The 18,436-nt window shown below is 48.2% G+C and overlaps 2 protein-coding genes across 3 annotated transcripts; one reads left to right on the forward strand and one right to left on the reverse strand.

Moving 5' to 3' along the window:
- The first annotated feature begins 4,588 nt into the window (after positions 1-4,588).
- hikeshi (heat shock protein nuclear import factor hikeshi) lies at positions 4,589-9,071 on the forward strand. 2 transcript variants are annotated; one of them, XM_035407862.1, is made up of 5 exons: positions 4,589-4,824; positions 5,388-5,625; positions 7,202-7,350; positions 7,579-7,697; positions 7,988-9,071. In XM_035407862.1, the coding sequence occupies exons 1-5, from the start codon at positions 4,795-4,797 to the stop codon at positions 8,040-8,042; spliced, it is 591 nt and encodes a 196-aa protein (XP_035263753.1). In that variant the 5' UTR covers positions 4,589-4,794; the 3' UTR covers positions 8,043-9,071. The 2 variants fall into 2 exon arrangements, with proteins under 2 accessions (XP_035263753.1, XP_035263754.1); XM_035407863.1 differs by lacking the exon at positions 4,589-4,824 and adding an exon at positions 4,838-5,250.
- A 1,496-nt stretch (positions 9,072-10,567) lies between these two features.
- LOC118222882 (lipolysis-stimulated lipoprotein receptor-like) lies at positions 10,568-17,219 on the reverse strand. Its single transcript, XM_035408793.1, has 9 exons — positions 17,088-17,219; positions 14,968-15,300; positions 14,758-14,877; positions 14,309-14,365; positions 13,846-13,992; positions 13,618-13,737; positions 12,939-13,116; positions 12,078-12,561; positions 10,568-11,503 (listed from the first exon to the last, which is right to left on the reverse strand). The coding sequence occupies exons 1-9, from the start codon at positions 17,098-17,100 to the stop codon at positions 11,468-11,470; spliced, it is 1,488 nt and encodes a 495-aa protein (XP_035264684.1). The 5' UTR covers positions 17,101-17,219; the 3' UTR covers positions 10,568-11,467.
- Between the last annotated feature and the right edge of the window lie 1,217 nt (positions 17,220-18,436).

Raw genomic sequence — 18,436 nt, forward strand, 5'->3', positions numbered from 1 at the left:
ACAGACGCAGTCTCATACTCACACACACACTCACGCACACACATGCATACAGGTACACGTATGCTCACTCACTCACTCTCTCACTCACTCACATACTCATCCGCAGACAAATACGTAATCAGATAAACCAGTGTTTCAGTGCCGCTGCATAATATTATGTTTTTTTTTTTTTTTTTAAACCATTTTTTTTTTTTGAAGAGCAGGGAGGCAAACTACTCCCACCCCCCTGGCCAATGCATCCCGATTGTCCCCAATACTCTCCACTTACCATACGAATAAGGATGGAGTAGTACAGTAAACAGTAATAATACAAACAGAAGGAAACAAAACAATGGCTGTAAAATACCGGAATAGCAGGGGGGTATGTCATCAAATGACAAGTAAGAACGAGAGAGAAAAACAACGTAGTGTAAGTGCGTAGTGCTGTCTTCCTTTGTCTGCGTCTGTTCTTTATGAGAATGGGACACAGGGAGCTGGTGACAAAGGCACCTTTTCCAGTAAGAAAGGAAGGCGACTCCCTGCCTGGAGTTCAGAGATACAGGAGAATCAGGCCATAGCAGGGCCTGGAGACAGAATCAGAGTCCAGAGACAGAATCAGGCCTGGAGGTCAGAGACAGAATCAGAGCGTGGCTGAGCCTGGAGGTCAGAGACAGAATCAGAGCATGGCTGAGCCTGGAGGTCAGAGACAGAATCAGAGCGTGGCTGGGCCTGGAGGTCAGAGACAGAATCAGAGCATGGCCGGGCCTGGAGGTCAGAGACAGAATCAGAGCGTGGCTGGGCCTGGAGGTCAGAGACAGAATCAGAGCGTGGCTGGGCCTGGAGGTCAGAGACAGAATCAGAGGTCAGAGACAGAATCACAGTTCAGAGAGAGAATCAGAGCATGGCTGGGCCTGGAGGTCAGAGACAGAATCAGAGCATGGCCGGGCCTGGAGGTCAGAGACAGAATCAGAGCGTGGCTGGGCCTGGAGGTCAGAGACAGAATCAGAGGTCAGAGACAGAATCAGAGCATGGCCGGGCCTGGAGGTCAGAGACAGAATCACAGTTCAGAGAGAGAATCAGAGCATGGCTGGGCCTGGAGGTCAGAGACAGAATCAGAGCATGGCCGGGCCTGGAGGTCAGAGACAGAATCAGAGCATGGCCGGGCCTGGAGGTCAGAGACAGAATCAGAGCATGGCCAGGCAGGGCTCGTTCTGCACAGAGGTCCTCTCCTGTGTGAGTCCCCACCTGGCGGCTGACTCCAGGGGTCATACCAAGGACACGTGGAGACGCTGCAGGTGGGGCAGAGACCTGGGCAGGCCTCAGGAGCTCGGCACAGCCCCTGTGCTCACCTGGACAGGAGAACGGCCACATCAAGCGGTAGGGCTCCTGCGTTTATGATCCTAAGGATTAAAGCTATTTTAGCCACAAACACACTCCACTCTATGAACCTCTGCCTCTCCAACGATATCAATCAAGTGACAAATCAACGGTCGCAATCTGTTAAGACTGCCAAAAATCACATCCGTAGGATTTTGATTAATTGGGAATTTTAAAGAAAGATTTGGGATAGACATTTGCAGACAACCCCTTACGCTGCTACCTCATCCTGCCAAACCTGTTTCCTCTACAGGTGAGTGAATAGCCACGTACCTTCACCCTGGCACACACCCCGCCACCTCCAGCACGCAGTTCTCGAGAATCTCTGGGGAACTAAGGGGCCTAGCCCAAATCATGAAGAACAGCCACAGACCATTATCCCTCCTCCACCAAACTTTACAGTTGGCGCTATTCGGGCCAGGACAGTTGGCACTATGCATTCCGCCAAACCCAGATTCGTCTGTCAGACTGCCAGGTAGTGAAGCGTGATTCATCACTCCAGAGAACACGTTTCCACTGCTGCAGAGTCTAATGGTGGTGTGCTTTACACCACTCCAGCTGATGTTTGGCATTGCGCATGGTGATCTTAGGCTTATGTACAGTTTCTCGGCCATGGAAACCCATTTCATGAAGCTCTAGGCAAACATTTCTTGTGCTGTCATTCTGCCCAGAGATAGTTTGTAACTGTAGTTTGTAATGAGTGTTGCAACCAAGGACAGATTATTTTTTACACGCTACACACTTAAATATGTGGCAGCCCCGTTCTGTGGGCTTGTGTGGCCTTGTGTGGCCGCTTAGCGGCTGAGCTGTTGTTGCTCCTGGACGTTTCCACTTCACAATAACAACATTACATTACATTACATTTACATTACATTACAGGCATTTGGCAGACGCTCTTATCCAGAGCGACGTACAACAAAGTGTATAACCATAACCAGGAACAAGTATGACGAAACCCCTAGAGAGAAGTACCGGTCCAAGTACAGGGAACAACCGCATAGTTCAACCTGGACCCTGGTGGTTAAACTGATTAACACTAACAACGAGAACGGCAACAACGCAATCTATGGAAAAATAAAAATAAATAAAAATACAAGTAGTTGTTAAGACTGGCGCATCAACTAAGTCACCTATTAAACAGCTGCCTAGTTACAACCCTAAGTTTAGTCATTTACAGGGGGGGAAGGGAGGGATGGGGAGAGGTGCAGCCTGAAGAGGTGGGTCTTCAGTCGTCGTTTGAAATGGGTCACAGTCTCAGCTGTTCTGACCTCCACAGGGAGGTCATTCCACCATCGTGGGGCCAGAACAGACAGGAGACGTGTTCTGGAAGTGCAGGTGCGAAGAGGGGGAGGTGCTAGGCGTCCTGAGGTAGCAGAACGGAGGGATCTGGCTGGCATGTAGGGTTTGAACAACACTTACAGTTGACTGGGGCAGCTCTAGCAGGGCATACATTTGACAAACTGACTTGTTGGAAAGGTGTCATCCCATGACAGTGCCACATTGAAAGTCACTGAACTCTTCAGAACGACCCATTCTACTGCTAATGTTTGTCATGGAGATTGCATGCCTGTATGCTTGATTTCATGCACCTGTTAGCAATGGGTGTGGCTGAAATAGTCAAAAACCACTGATTAGAAGGGGTGTCCACATACACTACATTTCAAAAAGTATCTCAACAAAACAATCTCTGATATATATTATGCATTAATATGCTGAATTAGTATTGGGATTATCCAAAAATGTCGTTTAGAAATGTCGTCCATCGTATGCCCGGAATGCATAGAACCTCTTCAGTCTCAGGTGACGTCTAAACTCAAGAAACACTCTACTGCCATCTGCCGGACGCTAAATGTGGCAAACCCTTTTTGTGTTGTGCATATTCACTGCACATGCACAGCACAAAGTGAAAAGGGTGAATGAATTCACTTTGCGAACATAAATATTTTCAACGTAGATATACATGTTATTCACATAAACAAAATATGGCTTCTCTATAAATCTGTAAAAAAAAACAAAAAAAAAAACATAAAAAACAACACAATACCAAATTCTGTCTGTACACAGATGTATGGAGAGTATATACTTTGTAAATGGGAGTAGGTTTTCATGTCGAAATCAATTGTATAGAGATAATATACGCAGCAGTCGACAGCACAGAAAAATGACTCGATTGTTTTGTTTCCGATGTCAAGAAAATGTACGTTCACTGACTTCCTGTCAAGTGAGCGCTAGGGAATTTAAAGACCAGAAGTCTGACAACTGCTTAAAAAACACGACAAAGTAAAAGCCCCATTTTTGGAAATGAACCTGTAAGTATAAAATCATACATACATAGCTATTTATTGCCTTGGTCTATTTGATTGTAATTTAAAGCATTGAGAATCAAAACAAATGACAAGTAGTCAATACATATTTATCAAGTAAACACATGTATTCATAGCTACAGTCCACCTATGTTTCAGTGCCCATATGTTCCAGCTGATTTCCCTAACACGGTGTGCATATTTGTGTTTTGTTGAACATTGCTACAAATGCATTTATTTATTGGTGGTCTTCAATCCCCTGTTTTTTTATTTATTTTTTAAACAAGACACAAAAGAAATATCATGACCAAGCTTTACAAATATAAACATAATTTAAAGCCTAAATCAAATGGACCAAGAGAGATATCAAACACTGAAATTAACCGAAAGTACTAACAAGTTCTTCTAATGTGAAAAAAATCATTAAATATGAATGTGAAAAATACTTACGTCTGTAAAATAAGATTTGAAATAAATGATATGTAGGACTATTTCCATTATCAGTAAAATGACATATTCTTTAACATTTTCTTTAACACTTTTTATAAGTGTTAATGAAATGCTGAGAGGACACATCATGGGCTACATAGTAATACAAAAAAAAGTCATTTATTCTTAAAAACATATATATGTCTATTTCCTCTTGGATGCAAGAAGTGAAAAATATAGGTACTATGGTTTTCTCACACCGAAAGACATGCACATCAGGTAAGGTATACTCCTGCCATTACGTTACAAGCATTACAGGCCATTTCCCTGAGTTTACTGACCAATTCCTGTGGCGAACAGCGCCAGACTGTTTCAACAAAACTTCTCTACCGCAAAAAATCTTGAGCCATTTTCTGGACTCGCAGTGTTCTATAGTATGGTCTTTTATTTTGAAAGTGTTGCTCATGGGTCACACAGGAAGTTGTACAATAAATGTCGCTAGACCCATACTGTAATGTCTATGGTTCTCTGGAAGTTTCTGAGAACTGTTCGTTAGGTTACAAGGAGGGGAATATGGGAATACCACAATAATATTTAAACGGAATAACAGCGCAAGACTTAATATCTGCTCAATACTGTGAAATGCCGAAATATTTAAATTGAATGCACTTCTGTCATTTAAAGAAAGCTTCCCGATAATTCAGAAATGTTCGGATGTTTAGTAGCTGGTAGATTGGTGAGTTCAGTTTTTAAAAAAGAATATCGAGTTTGATTCGCTCGTTTGAAACGTTAGTAAGGCATTGCTTTAATAATATATTTACCGTTACCATCAGTCAGTAGTTTGACTCTGAGCATTGTAGTTGTAACGCTGTCAAAACCAGACTAGGATGTAGTAGCTGCTAGCGGAGAAGCGCTTTTGGGCTGCTTTCTGCTGCTGTTCAGTTCACAGTATTATAGTAATAATAATAATCAATAATATGGCTTTAAATAGCACTTTTTCTCACGCTCGCACTCAAAGCGCTTTACAGTGAAACTCATCCACCACCACCAATGTGTGTCACCCACCTGGGTGATGCACGGCAGACATTCTGGGCTGGAACGCTCTCTTTTCTCCCTCTTCGCCTCAGCTGATGTGAACAGTTTGTAAGCAAATGAAACTCTGGTAACCCCATTATTTATTTAGCCATTATTGGCTAAATTCGCTTAGCACAGCTGTGCATTCAGAAAACGCCACGACGCTGGCTAGCTAGCCAAACATACTGCGAACGGACCGGTCCTGACGCTCGCTGCCTGTTTCAGGTGCAGACGGACGCGCAGCAAGTGGCCAGCGACAAGTTTGTCTTCAACCTGCCCGACTATGAGAATGTTAACCACGTGGTGGTGTTCATGCTCGGCACCGTGCCGTTCCCCGCCGGAATGGGGGGCGCCGTGTACTTCTCCTTCCCAGACGCCTCTGCGGGACAGGTGTGGCAGCTGCTCGGGTTCATTACCAACGAGAAGCCCAGCGCGATCTTCAAGATCTCGGGACTGAAAGCCGGTGAGAGTTTACGGGGGTGTAATCTAAGAGTGTTTGTGTTTCTAAAAGTGTACACACTAGTCCTCTAGGACTGGAGTTGTTCACCCCTTGGGTTTTTTGGTGTGAGGCCAGTGGTGACTGGCCTGTGGTGGTGTATGGTGAGTGCTCATTGGTGGGTGGGCAGTGTGAGGTGAGTGCTCATTGGCAGGTGCAGTGTGTGGTGAGTGCTCATTGGCGGGTGGGCAGTGTGAGGTGAGTGCTCATTGGCAGGTGCACAGTGTGTGGTGAGTGCTCATTGGCGGGTGGGCAGTGTGAGGTGAGTGCTCATTGGCAGGTGCACAGTGTGTGGTGAGTGCTCATTGGCGGGTGGGCAGTGTGAGGTGAGTGCTCATTGGCAGGTGCACAGTGTGTGGTGAGTGCTCATTGGCAGGTGCACAGTGTGTGGTGAGTGCTCATTGGCGGGTGGGCAGTGTGAGGTGAGTGCTCATTGGCAGGTGCAGTGTGTGGTGAGTGCTCATTGGCGGGTGGGCAGTGTGTGGTGAGTGCTCATTGGCGGGTGGGCAGTGTGAGGTGAGTGCTCATTGGCAGGTGCACAGTGTGTGGTGAGTGCTCATTGGCGGGTGGGCAGTGTGAGGTGAGTGCTCATTGGTGGGTGGGCAGTGTGTGGTGAGTGCTCATTGGCCGGTGCACAGTGTGTGGTGAGTGCTCATTGGCAGGTGCACAGTGTGTGGTGAGTGCTCATTGGCGGGTGGGCAGTGTGAGGTGAGTGCTCATTGGCAGGTGCACAGTGTGTGGTGAGTGCTCATTGGTGGGTGGGCAGTGTGAGGTGAGTGCTCATAGGCGGGTGGGCAGTGTGTGGTGAGTGCTCATTGGCGGGTGGGCAGTGTGAGGCGAGTGCTCATAGGCGGGTGCACAGTGTGAGGTGAGTGCTCATTGGCCGGTGCACAGTGTGTGGTGAGTGCTCATTGGTGGGTGGGCAGTGTGAGGTGAGTGCTCATTGGCGGGTGGGCAGTGTGAGGTGAGTGCTCATTGGCAGGTGCACAGTGTGTGGTGAGTGCTCATTGGCAGGTGCACAGTGTGTGGTGAGTGCTCATTGGCGGGTGGGCAGTGTGAGGTGAGTGCTCATTGGCGGGTGGGCAGTGTGAGGTGAGTGCTCATTGGCAGGTGCACAGTGTGTGGTGAGTGCTCATTGGCGGGTGGGCAGTGTGAGGTGAGTGCTCATTGGTGGGTGGGCAGTGTGTGGTGAGTGCTCATTGGCCGGTGCACAGTGTGTGGTGAGTGCTCATTGGCAGGTGCACAGTGTGTGGTGAGTGCTCATTGGCGGGTGGGCAGTGTGAGGTGAGTGCTCATTGGCAGGTGCACAGTGTGTGGTGAGTGCTCATTGGTGGGTGGGCAGTGTGAGGTGAGTGCTCATAGGCGGGTGGGCAGTGTGTGGTGAGTGCTCATTGGCGGGTGGGCAGTGTGAGGCGAGTGCTCATAGGCGGGTGCACAGTGTGAGGTGAGTGCTCATTGGCCGGTGCACAGTGTGTGGTGAGTGCTCATTGGTGGGTGGGCAGTGTGAGGTGAGTGCTCATTGGCTGGTTTTGATGATGGACAGGTGTTGGCGGGGAGCACCCGTTTGGGATGATGGTGCCCCAGGCGGCCTTGATGGCACAAGTGGGCGTGTCCATCGAGGCTCTGGACCAGCTGGCACAGCAGATGCCCGTGTGCAATGCCAACGTGTCCACCGTCGATTCCTTCACACAGGTAACTCTCACCTGGCCAGCACTATCGTCCCTCCCCCGCTCCCTCCTCTCCGTCTGTCTCTACTTTAAACCATTTATTGGGATTCAAGCACAGGATGTTTACGGTCCAATAAATGTTTAAAATAAAAATACTGGGAATAACACGGTTATTGTGCATAATAGCTGTATTAATAATGATGGTTCTTCCACAGTGAAGTGCAGTGTAGTAATAACCCTGTCTGCTCTGCAGTTCACTCAGAAGATGCTGGACAGCCTGTATAATTACTCCTCATCCTACGCTGTGACGCAGGCACAGATGAGCCCCAACCCCACAGAGACCTTCATCCCAGCCAGCTCCATCCTACGCTGGTAGCCATGACAACCCATATCACATTTACACTCCATATTTCACATATTAAATCGTTTTATACATACTCACCTCTTTATACCACATTAACACCCCATATCACTATTTACACCCCAAATGCACTCCTTATGTTACATTTACACCCCTATGTGGCCCCTCATCCTACCCCCTACCCCCCCACCCCCACCCTTCACATGATAATGGAACACTCCCCACACACCTACAGCACCCTTACCTGATAATCCAGGTGTCCGTGAAATGGATTCATTAATATGCCCCGCCCCCTTTACAGGTATGAGAATTTCCAGAGGAGGATGGCACAGAACCCTGGGTTCTGGAAGACGTGAACCTGCAGCTTTTAGAACCGGAGACTGAAGTACGGCCTCCTCCTGCCAAAGGGTGCCACTGCTGTGGAACCAACCGCCTGTCGACCTGCCGGAAGAGCCCAGTGCTCTACCCTCTGCCCCAAAAACTTTCACACTGAAGAGCCCAGTGCTCTACCCTCTGCCCCAAAAACTTTCACACTGCAGAGCCCAGTGCTCTACCCTCTGCCCCAAAAACTTTCACACTGCAGAGCCCAGTGCTCTACCCTCTGCCCCACAAACTTTCACACTGAAGAGCCAAGTCCTCTACCCTCTGCCCCACAAACTTTCACACTGAAGAGTCAAGTTCTCTACCCTCTGCACCATAAATTTTCACACTGAAGAGTCAAGTTCTCTACCCTCTGCACCAAAAACTTTCACACTAAAAAGACAAGTTCTCTACCCTCTGCCCCACAAACTTTCACACTGAAGAGTCAAGTTCTCTACCCTCTGCACCATAAATTTTCACACTGCAGAGCCCAGTGCTCTACCCTCTGCCCCAAAAACTTTCACACTGAAGAGCCAAGTCCTCTACCCTCTGCCCCACAAACTTTCACACTGAAGAGTCAAGTTCTCTACCCTCTGCACCATAAATTTTCACACTGAAGAGTCAAGTTCTCTACCCTCTGCCCCACAAACTTTCACACTGAAGAGTCAAGTTCTCTACCCTCTGCACCATAAATTTTCACACTGCAGAGCCCAGTGCTCTACCCTCTGCCCCAAAAACTTTCACACTGAAGAGCCAAGTCCTCTACCCTCTGCCCCACAAACTTTCACACTGAAGAGTCAAGTTCTCTACCCTCTGCCCCACAAACTTTCACACTGAAGAGTCAAGTTCTCTACCCTCTGCACCATAAATTTTCACACTGCAGAGCCCAGTGCTCTACCCTCTGCCCCACAAACTTTCACACTGAAGAGCCCAGTGCACCACCCTCTGCACCACAGACCTTCACACCAAAACTGCCAAGGAAATTCAGCTTGCACGCAGCTCAAATAAACTGGAGTAAAATGCTGGCTCTTTTCCTTTCCCTTCCTTTCATTTTGCCTTTCAGTGCGTCTGAGGAACGCTCTTAAGTGCTTTGGCAGGGTCTGTTTTTTTTGTGGAATCCTCTGAAATAAATTTAAAAACCAGAACAGAAAGGTAATGAGTACACCGCGCAAACTGAAGGGTTGGGGTCTTTGTCAGAGTGTGGACGGTTATACGCTATGTTTCGCCTCAGTGTTTGTGAGGTAAAGTGTGAATGAAGTCCCAAGCAGTGTCGCAGACCAGCTTTGTGTTTGACCTTTGACCTCTTACTGCCTCCCCTTGGTCTCTCATTCCTGGTGCAAAAGCATCGACTCCCAACACACAGCGCAGCAGCCCCTAAGCCCTGTATCTCAGCTGCAAGTGGATCTGAGACAATAATGACATCATAACTGCGTGAATGCATGCGTGTGTGTGTGTGTGTGTGTGTGTGTGTGTGTGTGCGCGTGAGTGATTGAGTGCTCTTGGGAGAAGGGCTCTCTGTGAGATGACAATAGACACTGTGTTCATGCTCGTACTCAGAAACACTGTCCCAGTGCGGGAGCCAATCAGCCAATCTACCACAAGAACCGTAACTCACTACAAATCTACTGCCAACAGACAACCAAACATTTACCAACCTTGAACCATGAACTGACGACCACACATGACCATAAACAAATGACAGATGTGTCGCACAGAACCATGGGACTAGCTGGAGTAAAACTTGCCATTAGGGTGTCCGGGTGTTAGCACGTTTGCATAGCTGCACTGCTAGTTTCCAACCTAGGCCCTCACTGCCTATAAGACTAGCGATACAATTACATTGCTTTGCAAAACACCAAGGTCCCCAGTCGAGGGAAATAATTAGGCCCATAATTAAGTTCCCGGCGTCTTCAATAGCTGACCTATATACCCACTCAACTTCTGAACACTCCTATGTGTAAAATGCCTGTGTGTAGAATGTGTATTTGGTTACTGTGTGTGTGTGTGCGCATCTGTGTGTGCATGTAGTTTATTCTGAGACAAAGAGAAGCAAATAGGTTTGTACGGCACACTCATAATTATTCAGACACAGCAGATGTTCACATTCGGCAAACCGCAATCATGGACTGTAAGAGAACAAGTTACAAAACAGCAATTGGCCACAAAGATCTGCTTTCTGAAGTAGGAGGTCTAATCAAAGTTTTCATTTCATGGAAGAAATACAGACCTCATGTTCCCAGTGCAGACCTGGCTCAGATTTCCTGAGAGTAAATCATTAGAGTAAATTACACTGTTATCACTGACAGTCAAAGACACAGACAGGTCCTTAGCAGCATAAACATGGACAGAAAAACATTATTTAGAGACATTACATTACATTACATTACAGGCATTTAGCAGACGCTCTTATCCAGAGCGACGTACAACAAGTGCATTAGTTCAAGGTGCAAAAGAAACACACTAGAGTGAAGTAAAGATCGTAGTGCCAGAAGTGACCACATAGATCAGGACTCCAACCCTGTAGGGTAACCTGTTCAGCAAACAAACAAACAATCCTGCCAAGTACAAACTAGCACTGAAATCACATTTGCCTAATCAGAATCAGACAAAAACGATGCAGCATTGCACAGTTAAAGCAACAAAACAGAACCAGCACATGAAGGTATGTTCATATTGGGCAAGCCAGCAATGAGTGTTTAACTTGTTTCCTTGGTCAACATCTACTGTAAAACAATGAGACAACACTGTTAGAATAAACCACAAAGTGTCTTGTTATGTGTACAGCATTTCATTTTCAAACATTTCAAATTAGACATAAAGTGACATGAAATGAGACTTTCAAATGGACTGCATTCATGGCACACTAGTAAGTTATACCTGACAGTTTTTAAATCACCTCAGTTATGATAGAGGCGATGATGAACTCTGAGTTGCTTGATCGATACACAGGCAGCCCCGCCTGTCATCGAGCTTCTGAATCACGGTGATAAATGAGCGGAGCGAACAGAGGGGTTTGCCCACGCGGGTCCTGGACTGTGAAAGAGGGCCAGACTGACCCGTCTTTTGTGTGTGACACAAGTGAACACTGTGCCAGAGCCAGGCGGAGAGAGACTGAGTCAGAACCGTGTCCAAACATTACAATGACATCACTGCCCCACACTGAGTGTGTGTGTGTGTGTGTGTGTAAGAGAGTGTGTGTGAGTGTGTGCGTGTTTGTGTGTGTAAGAGAGTGTGTGTGAGTGTGTGCGTGTTTGTGTGTGTGAGAGAGTGCGTATGTCTGTGTGTGTGAGTGTGAGTGTTGGTGTGCAAGTGTGTGTGTGCGTGTGTACCTGTGTGCGCGTGTGTGTACGTGTTTGTTAGTAGATCATCGCGGGATGCTGTTTCCGTCACACCAGTTACAGTGTCCTTCTCTTCCAGGCGTTCACACGACAAGAGAGTCTCTTTTGAGACAAGTGTTCTGTAAAAATACACCAAGAGCCCCACGTTAGTCAGCTGCTCCATGGCAACCTGTCAATGCTGCAACTTCTGCTATTATTCAGATCTGAAGGACGGAGTGTAGCACAGTGGGTAGGGAACTGGGCTTGTAACCGAAAGGTCGCAGGTTCGATTCCCAGGTAAGGACACTGCCGTTGTACCCTTGAGCAAGGTACTTAACCGGAATTGCTTCAGTATATATCCAGCTGTATAAATGGATACAATGTAAAATGCTATGTAAAAAGTTGTGTAAGTCGCTCTGGATAAGAGCGTCTGCTAAATGCCTGTAATGTAATGTAATCTGCGAGAGAGGGATCACACACTGGCCTAACCTTCAGGAAACCTGTGCACAAAACACTGCAAAATCCCTGCCCCCTACTGTCCTGTGGGTACCTTCGCCTACATACAGGTAACTCACACAGGTAACAAACCTGGTCACAAGTCACACAGGTGATTTACCTAGTTACCCTGCTGCAGAAATAGCTGAGCAGGTCAGTTCTCCCACAGGTGCAGAAGCTCCTCTGCTCTGACACGGATGACGGTGACGTGCTACTCACGGTTTTTTGGTGGCTGCCGTGTTCTCCTCTGTGCGGCTTTGGGGTGCGTGGGGTGCGTGGGGTGCGTGTGGGGTCCTGGGGAGGGCGTGTGTTGCAGTAGGGTTGCAGGGGGACCCCCTGTTTGGGCTGGTTGCTAGGCGATAAGCTGAGGTAGCAGTCGCTGCTCTTCCCAGAGCTGGTCTTGGAGGGCGTGTCCCCCTCTCCCCGGCCGTCGCCCTGGCCCCGCCCCCGGGAGGCATCCGGTGGGGGGGCGCCGCCGTGTCTCTTTTTGGGGGGGTGTGGGGCGCCCCCCGCCTCCCTCTGCTCACGCAACTCCAGCTGAATGCCACCCCGCCCCCTGGCCTCCCCCCGTCGCCCCCGCTGGCTGTAGGACAGGGCGAACTCTTCCAGCTCGTCCAGGGAGCCGGCCCGCCCGCCCCGCCCCTTGCCCCGCCCACTCCCGGGGAACGCCTTCCTCTGCAGGTGCTCCGAGCGTGGATTCCACCTGCAGTCACATGACCACAGACCAGCACTGTTCAACACTGACAGACACACACAGGTTACAGTGCTGATACTGTGAAGCCCTGACACACACACACACACACACACACACACACAGGTTACAGTGCTGATACTGTGAAGCCCTCTCTCTCTCTCTCTCTCACACACACACACACACACACAGGTTACAGTGCTGATTCTGTGAAGCCCTCTCTCTCTCTCTCTCACACACACACACACACACACACTCACACACACACACACACACACACTCACACACACACACACACACACACACACACACACACACACACACACACACACACTCACACACACACATATGTTACAGTGCTGATAATGTGAAGGATCTGGTGCTGGTACCTGATGTGCTCCTCTGCTTGGTCTCTCTGAGGAGGGGGGGTCTGGGAGCACTGCTCCTGAGAGGACAGCGCCACCCACAGGTCAGAGGCAGGAGGCGCTGCTTTCTTCTCGACCAGCTGACAGGACTGAGTGCTGGAGTCTGTGTCAGGGAAGCAACTTAGCTCCGATAGGCTGCTGGCTGTGGAGGCGGGAAAATGTCATGAGGATCGAGTGTACTGCCACAGGTTTCAAAGTGACATCACCATGGAGATCGAGTGTACTGCCACAGGTTTCAAAGTGACATCGCCATGGGGATCGAGTGTACTGCCACAGGTATCAAAGTGACATCCCCATGGAGATTGAGTGTACTGCCACAGGTATCAAAGTGACATTGCCATGGAGATTGAGTGTACTGCCACAGGTACCAAAGTAACATCGCCATGGCAATCAAGTGTACTGCCACAGGTATCAGTGACATCACCATTCAGCCACTCAGGCATTGAAGAAAAGGTCAGCATGGTGCAGTTTTCACAGGGCTGCTGGGTACAGTATGTCAGTGTTCTAGCATTTCTGAAACTCAGTGTCCACTCTCAGACAAACTATGCTCAGGGGCTTCACTCTGAACCACTACAGAAGGTGCTCATTCTCAAACACACGCTCTGTGGATATAGGGAGGGGGGGGTTGCAGAGCACAGCTCACCTCCTGTAACATTCTTCTCCATTTGGGGCTGGAACAGGGAGGGGGGCACGATGGGCAACATGGTGGGGACCCCAGAAATGAAGAAGGGCTCTGGTCCAGCCACCTTCCCTGCCTCATACACTGCAGAGCAAAACACATAGCTGTATTCATAAAGCAACACTGCAGACCACAACACAGCTGTATTCACAAAGCATTAACACCACTGAGCACATTGTGTTGAGTACTCACGGTGCTGAGGGCAGCAGCATCGCTGTCTGCAGCAGCAGCAGGGCAGGTAACAGCAGCAGGAGTGGGGGCAGCACTGGCACCAGCAGATTCCCACCAGCAGGAGGCAGCAGCAACCGCCCAGGATAACCAAGGCCACAAACACCCAGTCTGCAGGAGAGAGCGGAGTGAACAGGCCTCTGTTATTGCTGCCTGCCAAAATGCACTGGCTCCATTACTAATGTCTGACTCTGCGGTACAGTCACCTCATAGCAGGAGTAGGTGTGACTGGATATTGGGTCAAGTGACCACATAGCAAGAGAAGATGTGATTGGATATTGGATACAGTGACCTCATGGCAGGAGGATAGGATTAGATACTGGGCACAGTGACTTCATAGCAGGAGGAGATGTGATTGGAGAGTGGGAGCAACGGGAAAAGCTAGAACAGTGAAAGCCAGGGGAAAGGCTCTGGAGACAGACCGTACCCGGCATGAAGTCCAAGTCAAACCCAGGCAGGAAGTCATCCAGCGCCCCAACCTTACCTGTGGAAAGCACAGGACCCGACACAGGTTCAGGTTATTGCTCAGTGGGGAGAGTGAAGGGGAATTAGTGGACTGGTTGCACAGACTGACCATACTGCATCCAGACAAATCAAAGACTGTGCCCTGGGCCTTCACTTCCTGTGTGGACTCACCCAGCACCAGGAGCTCAACCTGGGCCTTCACTTCCTGTGTGGACTCACCCAGCACCAGGAGCTCAACCTGGGCCTTCACTTCCTGTGTGGACTCACCCAGCACCAGGAGCTCAACCTGGGCCTTCACTTCCTGTGTGGACTCACCCAGCACCCAGAGCTCAACCTGGGCCTTCACTTCCTGTGTGGACTCACCCAGCACCAGGAGCTCAACCTGGGCCTTCACTTCCTGTGTGGACTCACCCAGCACCAGCAGCTCCACCTGGGCCTCGTTCGTGCCCTCCGGATCGTCTGAGATGACCACCTTGCACTGGTACACCCCGCTGTCCCCCCACTGCAGCCGCCCAATCCGGAGGTCCATCTCTGCTCAGGGTGAGGGCACATGGTCAAAGGTCATCTCAGGGTCATATTAATACGCTTTTAATAAGATAATAACAATAATAATAATAATACCGTTGATGATGCTGATGTCCTCCCGGTCTCTGTAGTGCTCGGCGAGCGTTGCGGTGGAGTCTCGTATGGACGCGATGATGCGTACGGTGCGGGCGGCGTCCGAGCAGTCCAGGTGGGAGGAGCCAGCCGGCTCGGCGCGGCGGAACAGCAGCGACTGGGGAAAGCCGAAGGCGTCGGCCGTGCGGCCGCGGCAGTAGGACTTGTACCACCACTGCACCACCGGCGTCTGGGACGAGCGGCTGGAGTACCTGCAGCGGAGCACCACCTCCTCAAACAGCGGGGCGAACATCCTCTCCTCCCCCACCGTTACCTCCACACCCCCACACCTGGAGACTGGGGGGGTGGGGGGGTGAGGGGGGGCACAGAGCAGGGGGGGGGGGGTGGTGATTATATGCCAGAGTTCTGGAGTGGCCCGAAGTCTTACGTAGCAAAGAAATGAACTTCCTTCTGGCAGGTCTCCAGCGGAACACAGGCTCCAACAGGATCCGGCTCCACGAGAGCAAACCGGCGTGCCAATCTGCACAAGACAGCGGCTGCCTTTCCAGGAACAATCAGATCTCAGGGAGCCAAACGTCACCTCTCTCCATAAGGCCCTTTGGAAGCGATTAGCTACGCTTATGTTAGCATGTCAGGTAACTTCAAAATGGTTACAACTGCATTAAAAAACACGTGGCCCTATAAATAGATAAATTCACAATGATCTCATTTTAAGTAGTTTTAGCGTTTTAGTTGTGTTTTATCAAACAATCAATCGATAAATCAAGAAATCAAATTGTATCTATATGGTGAAATTCACAACAAATTTGTCACATAGCAGCTATTTAAAATTAAATTATTTCCAAGTTTTCTCATTTTTCCTTTTCTTTTTGGTCTGTAAATCTTCCAGCTGTACATTCAAGCACCCTTTTGTAATGTGTGCTTTGAATGAGGTAGATGATGTACACTGGAAACACAAATGTTTCTTTGTACTGACAATGAAGCCACTTGAACTGAATTGCTGTGGGGGAGGGAGAGAGAGACGCAGAGACAGATAGAGAGAGGGCGAGGACAGGAAGAGTGGGACCAAAAAAAAAATATATAGAGAAATTGGATAGAGAACAAAAATGCATTGCTGTCTTAAATGCATTGCTGTATAAAAGTTCAGACCCCCACAAGGTTCTCCTAATAACCACGTGTTCCTCATTGTGACAGTCAATGCAACTCGCTCATTGGACCCAAATGCTCTGCACTGCAACACCAGAGTAGCTGCTCACATTGGACTCAAACATTTTGCACGAAAACACCGAACACTGGACCCACAGACTTTACAGAGCAACACCACAGAGCATAACTGCTCACACACTGCACTGGACACACTTTTTGCACTTCAACAGCAGAATAACCTGCCTTTAGGACTCATGCACTCCCCACCATAACGTTGAAAATCACGATGCATGTCCTCACACGTCTATACGACCGTAACACCAGCATACTGTTTGTGAACAGACACACAGGTGTATACACGCACACACGTGTCTCAGGGATGTGTGTGCGTGCGCGCGTCCGTCCGCGTGCACGCGTGTGCACATGCTGACGGAGGACCGAATTTGTGTGCGCCTCAGGCATCGCAAGTACAGCTCAGAAGACGAAGGCGTCCTGCACCGGGCAGTACAAAGTGCCGCACGTTGAGCAAACAAACGCAGATTAAATGACCATCATGCTCAGCGAAAGGAAACGCAGGTGACCACACTGTTAAACCACAGTGTTAAATCAACTCAGAGCACATGCTGAATGCTCATACTCTGGGCCATATGTACACTGTAAGAGTTGATTTGACACCGGGCATTTTACTGTGCAGAAAGTACACAGAGCAACACATCAATGTCCAGAGCAGACCTCAAAACAGAGAGCAGATAAGAAAAAACATACTTTTCTAATTATATTCAGCCTGTGTATTGTTTGATTTTCATTTTTTATTTTACAAGTTTTGAGTGTAAGCTCTACTCTGATATACTTTATTATACTTTTGCTATAACAGTATTACAGGCCATACGCTCACTTTTAGACTCACATAAACTCTGCTAGAGCTGATTTAACACTGACATCTCATTACAGATCAAATCAAGCGCCATTTAACGTACCTGCAAGCCACATTAAAGCTATGAGCCACATCATCAGCCAAGACGTTCCGGATTAATGGCGTTTGCGTCTACAAACGACTGATCCCCCTCCTCCACTCTCCTCACATCACCTCAGTCTGCAGTCCGGTGTCGCCAGCAGGGAATATCTAAGGACTGAGACGCTCCGGAGAGAGAGGGGGTGGGGGGGGGGGGGGTGTACCACTACGGCCACGGGACGGGTCAGCCTCTGAGATAGAAGGAGCCGTAACTGTTGGCTTTGCCTGTGACAAAACGCGTTACAGCTTTAACAGAGTGCGAGTAGGCATAAAATGTGGCAAAAATATAACCCTATGAATTTAGTGGTGGCTGTCCGCATGTAAAGTACACTGAACAGGGGGGGGAATTTGAACTTGGAAAGATTCACGTGTTCACCCCAAGATTGTTATATGTAATGTAATGTGGAAAAAATAGTGGTTTTTTACACACACACACACACACACACACACAAATAGGCATATAGTGCCTAAACTAAAATGTTTGTGATGCAATAATGATGGTCAAACAAAAACATTCATTCTCCTTTATTTATTTTTTCTTTCCCAATCTCTGTACACCTTTTATTTGGATACTGCTTATCCTGGAAATATTTATTATTTAGTTTGACATTTTCATTATGACAATTAATTTTCTTTTTACTTTTTTGGAATAATTATTAATTAGGCCTACACTGCCTACCTGTCTCGTATTTTGAGCTAATACATATGAAAACTTACTTGCCTACTATTGAGTATATAAGTTGTATACAACCCGTAGTCTGCTCAATAATAGTCAGTTCGGCTGACTCGGACACGGCCGTAGTTAGTAGAGAGTTGGAATCGGTGGTTGGGGTGGATTTTCTGTCAACGAGAACTGAAAAACGATGCAAAACAAGCAGCATTCCGGTTTGAATGGTAATCATTAGGGTTCCACAAGTGAGCTATTTTGAATACTTATGTAAATGTAGGCTAAAAGACGTGTTTTCACATTATTTTTTTTTAGAAAACATTCTGGCACAGGTGCATGCTCGTGCCTATTTATCACAGAAATGTCGTTATTTATGAGCCAGGAGTCATTCGTTTAGGAATTTATTTTACTGGATAAACTTGTTCTCGTGAGCGCTGTTTTGTGTAATGCTCGTGTTGTTTTAATATTCACGTAAACAGCAGTAAGTCTGTTCTGCCTCGATCCATGTCCAGCAGACCCAAATTAAATTCCCCGACGGATTAAAACCTGATTGACGCTTGCGGACAGTTGTTCTACTTTGACTTGCATTATAATACGTCGATCATTTAATTTTGCCCACCATCTGTTATGTCTATTATGTCGGGAGG

The sequence above is a fragment of the Anguilla anguilla genome, chromosome 3 (genome assembly GCF_013347855.1).
Source record: "Anguilla anguilla isolate fAngAng1 chromosome 3, fAngAng1.pri, whole genome shotgun sequence".
Taxonomy (NCBI): domain Eukaryota; kingdom Metazoa; phylum Chordata; class Actinopteri; order Anguilliformes; family Anguillidae; genus Anguilla; species Anguilla anguilla.